The 6463-nt window shown below is 44.4% G+C and overlaps 1 protein-coding gene across 1 annotated transcript; it reads left to right on the forward strand.

Annotated features, from left to right (window-relative positions):
• Positions 1 to 1310: 1310 nt before the first annotated feature.
• On the forward strand, positions 1311 to 5840 carry LOC123092440 (importin subunit beta-1). The gene is made up of 3 exons (XM_044514219.1): positions 1311 to 1544; positions 2561 to 4980; positions 5243 to 5840. Exons 2-3 carry the CDS (start codon positions 2570 to 2572, stop codon positions 5439 to 5441), a joined length of 2610 nt encoding a protein of 869 aa, XP_044370154.1. The 5' UTR covers positions 1311 to 1544; positions 2561 to 2569; the 3' UTR covers positions 5442 to 5840.
• Positions 5841 to 6463: the final 623 nt, after the last annotated feature.

Here is a 6463-nt window from a genome sequence, read left to right on the forward strand (position 1 = left end):
TTAATGCATCGCACACAGTTTCGTGAAAGGGTCTCTGGTCATAGTGTCGCCTTAGCAGCATCCTGCAGTAGTGGGGGTAGAGCCGTCTAGAGTGCATGTGTCATGAGTGCCATATACACTACGAAGACAAACGTCCTACAAAGCATAAGATCTTGTCCATTATCTTTGCAAGCTTGATCTCCTAATCCTGCCAAGGCCAGCTAACTGTTATTGCTTGGCCATGATCCGATGAACTGCATCGTCAACCTCATGCTCTGCATCCTCTTATCCCGTCTCTCCTTCAGTTACTTGTCCAACACCATACCCTGTTTACATTGGGAATCCTTTGCTTACCAATATGTCGTGTAGTTCAGTTCCCCATCACCAGCAAATTTCAAGAGATACAATTTGTAAGAACCTTCCTCTTTCTACACGAATCAGCCGCAACTCTGGCCCATCCATTCTCTAACAAGACATACTGGCAACTTTACCAATTATATCAGGTAAAGATTGACCTTAGATGTTAATAGTACCACTCTCCGTGACAAGTCTCTTGCGGGTTTCCTACCGTTCTCCTACTTTTCTCAGGGAGATATCCATATGCTTGGTTTCATTATCATTCCATTCACCGAAGCCTCTCCCTATCCCGTGCCAAAGCATGTCACCTACAACCTCTACCTCCTGCTCCTCTACCCCTATTTCCTCTGTCTCCTGACCTCCCTATGCCACCCATATCCGGAACTCCTTCTCCACCACCAGTTCTTCCAACTCCAGCTCTGCCACCGGCTAGTTCAAAATTCCATAGGAGCTAATCTCCCGATTCACATTCACTTGGAGCATTTACCCCATCTCCACCCTCCACCACGTGACCCGAACGTCCATAGAAATGGCAAAAAATTCAGCAAATTTTCATTGAAGATCGAGTACTTCTTACGATCTTTTAACATAACCGGGACAAACCTTACCAAAGGCTGGTTAATGTCCGAATATACCCGGGCGCATGAAAGACTTCCTTCCTTCATTCACCATGACTGTAGTGGGTTGATAGAAATAAAAAGGTGTTGGATTTTATTTTCAAGATAACAAAAAGGTGTTGGATTTTATTTTCGAGATAACAAAAAGGTGTTGGATCATTAGGATTTTAGCGCTCGGGCTTATCGAGCGCAGCAGAAAGAAGTGAGGTTTGTGTACCGGCCCATCACCAAGGCCCAAACGCACCAACGGCTTAGCACCCTAGGGTTTGGTCCAGCGCGTCCTCAGCCGCCGCGTCGCGCAAACTCGCACTAGCCTGCGCAGCCGCGCCCCCCTTTTTCTACCCAGCGTCAGCCCCAACCGCACCACCCCGCTCCCCATCGTCTCTCTCCCCCACGAATTCAAATTTCTCTCCAACCCCAAAACCCCTCCGCCCCCTCCCGACCCAACCACCTTCCCCTCCCCCCGTCCGAAATCCACACCGATCTCCCCACCCCGGCATCGGAACCGCCTCCCGATCGCCGCCGAGAGGTTGCGCGGTGCAGGGGGCAGCCGAGGGTCCCGTCGGAGAGGAGCGCCTCTCGCCGTCGAAGGTAATATCCGGTGCTCGGTCCCAGTATCATTTTGGTTTCCCGATCTGATGACGCTCCTGTGGTTGGCGGCGGGTTTTGTAAGTTCCTTCGTGGGCAGATCCGTGGTGGTTTTAGACCGCCTACCGCGTAGTCGCTTTGGCTTTCGTCCTTGAATCGGGCGATGTTGCTGTTGATTCTGCTTAGGAGATGTCGATTTGGCTTGTCTTGCCTACTATACTTTAGTTCTGGTCTGATCAGGTCGATCTATAGCCACTTCGATCTTAATTTTTTGAACGATCCCAACGTTTCCACAAACACGCGTGTAGGAATTGTTTTGTGCTTTTTCTGTCCGTCATAGTGTAATTATAACATGACGCCCTGTTGAATAACTTCGATTTTCTACTAGATGCCTGTCGTGGGTTAGATCCTAGCACCTGATGTTAGAGATTATTTGTTTTAGATCAGGGAGATTATTTGACGCCCTGTTGAACTATTTAACATTTTTGAATGAAAAAACATCATTAGATCATGGAGAGGCGTGGTTCACGGTCACTCAAACAGTATGTTGATAGCTGAGATTTACGTTGTATAGTAACAGTCGTATTCCATAGTTTATACTTGGACTGTAATTAAGAAACCTCCCTTTTGGGAAAATAATAACGATTCAGAAACCCCCACTTCAGGAAAATAATGACAATTCAGAAACTAAATGACCTGGTAATTGGTGACAGCTCAGGTGGAGTAACATATGCATTGAATCTCTCGCAAGCTGTTGCACCCTCCCTACACTTTCCAAAAGTGACCGCACTGTATTGGAGGCTTGAGTTCTACTTTTGTCTTTTATCTTTTATTTTTGCACTGTATCAATGTGAACAATATGTGCTGTTAGAGCAAACTAGATTATTTGTATTTCCATTAAGCAAACTGGAATAATGCCAGACTATCTTTGAACCAAGGTGGAGCCTGCCTTATTTTTCTTTTTTGACCTTGAGATCTTAGTATCTTATATGTTTTCCTGGGCGATCTTCGTACTGCAGGTTCAGCTAATGGATATCACTGAGGTTCTGCTAGCTACGCAGTCCCATGATGGTCAGATACGAAATGTTGCAGAAGGGAATATCAAGCAATTTGAGGAACAGAGTTTACCACAGTTCCTACAAGCATTATCTGCTGAGCTATCGAATGATAACAAACCTCCTGTATCTCGAAGGCTTGCTGGTATTCTTCTCAAAAATTCTTTGGATGCAAATGATTTAGTGAGGAAAGAAAAATGCACACAACGATGGATAAGTGTTGACCCTGCAATCAAGTCACAGGTTAAAGGTTCCCTGTTGATGACCCTTGGATCACCAGTATCTGACGCTCACCGCAGTTCTTCACAAGTCATTGCGAAGATTGCTTCCATTGAGATCCCTCTTCAAGGATGGCCAGAACTCATAGTAAGCTTGCTAGGTAACATGACAAAGCCAGATGCATCTCCTTCTCTGAAGCAGGCTACCCTGGATGCCATTGGATATGTCTGTGAGGAGATATCCCCTAAGGATCTGGAGCAGGATCAAGTTAATGCTGTTCTTACTGCTGTGGTCCAGGGTATGAATCACGTGGAGAATAGTTCAGGGGTCCGACTTGCTGCTGTTAAAGCATTGTATAATGCTCTTGATTTTGCTGAGACAAATTTTCAGAATGAATCAGAGAGGAACTACATAATGAAGGTAGTTTGTGAGACTGCCATTTCTAAAGAGGCTGATATCAGGAAGGCTGCATTTGAGTGTTTGGTCTCCATTGCATCAACATACTATGATCTTCTAGAGCCCTACATGCAGACATTATTTGAGTTGACAGCAAATGCTGCCAGGGCAGATGAAGAACAGGTAGCACTTCAAGCTATTGAGTTCTGGAGCACAATCTGTGATGAAGAAGTTGCAATTCAAGAAGACGCTGAAGAATCTGGTGATGTTAGTCCTGAATGTCATTTCCATTTTATTGAAAAGGCCCTTCCTTTGCTTGTCCCTATGCTTTTAGAAACACTTCTGAAGCAAGAGGAGGATCAGGATGAAGATGATGGAATCTGGAATATATCAATGGCGGGGGGCACCTGCCTTGGGCTTGTTGCAACGACTGTCAAGGATGCCATTGTACCTCTTGTGATGCCATTTATAGAAGGCAATATAACAAAGCCTGACTGGCACAGCAGGGAGGCTGCTACATTTGCATTTGGTTCCATTCTTGAAGGTCCTTCAGTTGAAAAGCTTGCACCACTGGTTCATGCTGGCTTTGATTTCCTGCTAAATGCAACCAAGGATCAAAATAACCATGTCAGGGAGACTACTGCATGGGCACTTTCGAGGGCATTTGAGTTTCTACATTCACCAACCAGTGGCGTTTCTGTAGTGACAAATGCAAACCTTCCTCATGTTATAGAAATCATGTTAACAAGCATCAAAGACTCCCCTAATGTTGCTGAGAAGATCTGTGGTGCCCTGTATTTTCTTGCTCACGGCTATGAGAATGCAGGGTCTATGTCATCAGTGCTGTCACTCTACTTTGGTCAATTAGTATCAGCTCTCCTTGCCACTGCTGATCGTTCTGATTCCAACAACTCCAGGCTTTGTGCATCTGCATATGAAACACTTAATGAGATTGTGAGATGCAGCAGCATTGCAGACACTCTGAACATGATTGTGTTATTATTGCAAGAGATCTTGAAGAGATTAAACCAGACCTTTGAGTTTCAGATCACATCCTCTGAGGACAAGGAAAAGCAAAGTGATCTTCAAGCCTTGCTGTGTGGTGTTGTTCAAGTAATCCTTCAGAAGTTCAGCAACTGTGATGATAAGTCAGTAATCATTCAGTTTGCTGACCAAATAATGGTGTTATTTCTCCGGGTTTTTTCATGCGATTGTTCTAATGTGCATGAAGAAGCAATGCTTGCTATTGGTGCTCTTGCTTATGCTACTGGACCGGAATTTGTGAAATACATGCCAGAGTTTCACAAGTACCTTGAAATGGGCTTACAAAATTTTGGTGCATATCAAGTATGCTGTGTTTCTGTGGGTGTGGTTGCGGACATCTGTCGTGCCCTGGATGACAAGGTACTCCCTTACTGTGATGCTATCATGTCCGCCCTTCTCAAGGACCTTTCAAGCCCAGAGCTTCACCGTTCCGTGAAACCGCCAATTTTGTCATGCATAGGAGATATTGCACTTACAATTGGTGAGCATTTTGAGAAATATGTTCCATACACTGTGCCTATGTTGCAAGGAGCTGCAGAGCTTTGTTCTCGCATGGACCTTCCTGATGATGACAGTACAGAGTATAAAAATGAACTCAGGCGAAGCATCTTCGAGGCCTATTCAGGTATACTTCAGGGAGTCAAAAATTCAAAATCAGAGCTAATGGTTCCTTATGCCAGCCATATTTTCCAGTTCGCCGAACTAGTCCTCCGAGAGACATCAAGGTGAGTTCACAATCTCTGTCCTTTGACACGGAATGCATAGTCAATGTATCAATCATTTTCGTTTTAGATATTATCAACTAGAAAACCGAAGTAAATGATAGGAAACATGAACTTCATAATAACGATATGCAGATAACTTTCCATCTCTAACGCTGTAATAGTATGCATTCAACTTGTATAACGGTTGCCTGTATAAAAGAAGTCTGATACTCTGCCAAAGGACTGGATCAATTGGTGATATTATTGTTCAAATTCCTTGTAGGGATGAGGGTCTGACGAAAGCTGGAGTTGCCTTGGTCGGGGACCTGGCGGATGCGCTAGGACCTTCCATCAAACTGCTGCTCAAGAATTCCAACTTCCACTCGGAGCTCCTTGGGCGGTGCTCCCAGTCTGATGACGAACAGCTAAGGGAGACTGCATCCTGGGTCCAGGGTGTGATCTCACGTGTGCTGGTTTCATGAGGGAAAGCTTCTCCAGCAAAGCTGCAGGTTCTTTATCCGGTCGTTCAGCGTTGTTGATGGTTCTCTGGGCAAACTATTTCTCTTGCCAGATGAAATATTTTTGAAAAATGTGCTGCATACATGTCCTGTTATCATGTTGCAAACGTGAAACAAGGTTGCGTGAGATCATCTATAGTTGTCAAGTTCGTAGTAGGCAGCGGCTTGCCATTGTCTAAAGTGGGTTGGGTTCCTGTTGCATTTTGTTCAGGTGTCCATGTGAGTCGGTTGTAATTGCAGCAATTGTGTCTTGTTGGCACCATTGCTCATCAGTAAAGTTGTCGCCAATGGCGTGGAACTGTTACACTCCGCGTATTGCTTCATTCAAGTGGTGATTAGTGGATATACCGATGTTTTTTTTAATCTTGTTTGTGGAAGTCCACGCGCAGCTACTCCAGCTGATCGCATCAGCTCCGCGTATTGCTTCATTCAAGTGGTGATTAGTGGATATACCGATGTTTTTTTTAATCTTGTTTGTGGAAGTCCACGCGCAGCTACTCCAGCTGATCGCATCAGACATTGGGTTTGATCGTACCATACTGTTAGTAGTATCATAAACTAGCTCTGGTTCTGTAGGATAGATATAAAAGTCCCACTTTGGGGATCCGTCCAAGTCGTACAGCTGCATACTGAGCCCTCGAAAGGATTCTGCGCACCTTTGGACTTTTTTATTAGGGATTTCTTCTCGCCGTGAGAGGAATTCAGAATTGAAAGTATATGCTCATTCGTGATGATAAAGATTATAATCATGGTACACACAATCTTTTTTGAGGGTATAATACACACAAAATGATACTCCCTCAGTTCCGAAATATAGTGTTTCCTTTATTCCCGTGCTTCAACTTTGACCATAAATTTAATCAACAAGACCAACTGCGGCGGGAGCGAAAATTATATCAGTGAATTCGTATTCAAAAAAAAGTTTTCAATTATATATTTTTTTCTCCCGCCGTAGTCGGCCTCGTTGATTAAATTTATGGTCAAAG

This window comes from Triticum aestivum, chromosome 4B (assembly GCF_018294505.1).
Source record: "Triticum aestivum cultivar Chinese Spring chromosome 4B, IWGSC CS RefSeq v2.1, whole genome shotgun sequence".
Lineage (NCBI taxonomy): Eukaryota > Viridiplantae > Streptophyta > Magnoliopsida > Poales > Poaceae > Triticum > Triticum aestivum.

Bases quoted from the DNA above. Each gene is read 5' to 3' on its own strand.
- LOC123092440 (XM_044514219.1), top strand. From the start codon at position 2,570: ATGGATATCACTGAGGTTCTGCTAGCTACGCAGTCCCATGATGGTCAG. The intron at 4,981-5,242 runs GTGAGTTCACAA...AATTCCTTGTAG, and splicing joins GTCCTCCGAGAGACATCAAG to GGATGAGGGTCTGACGAAAG.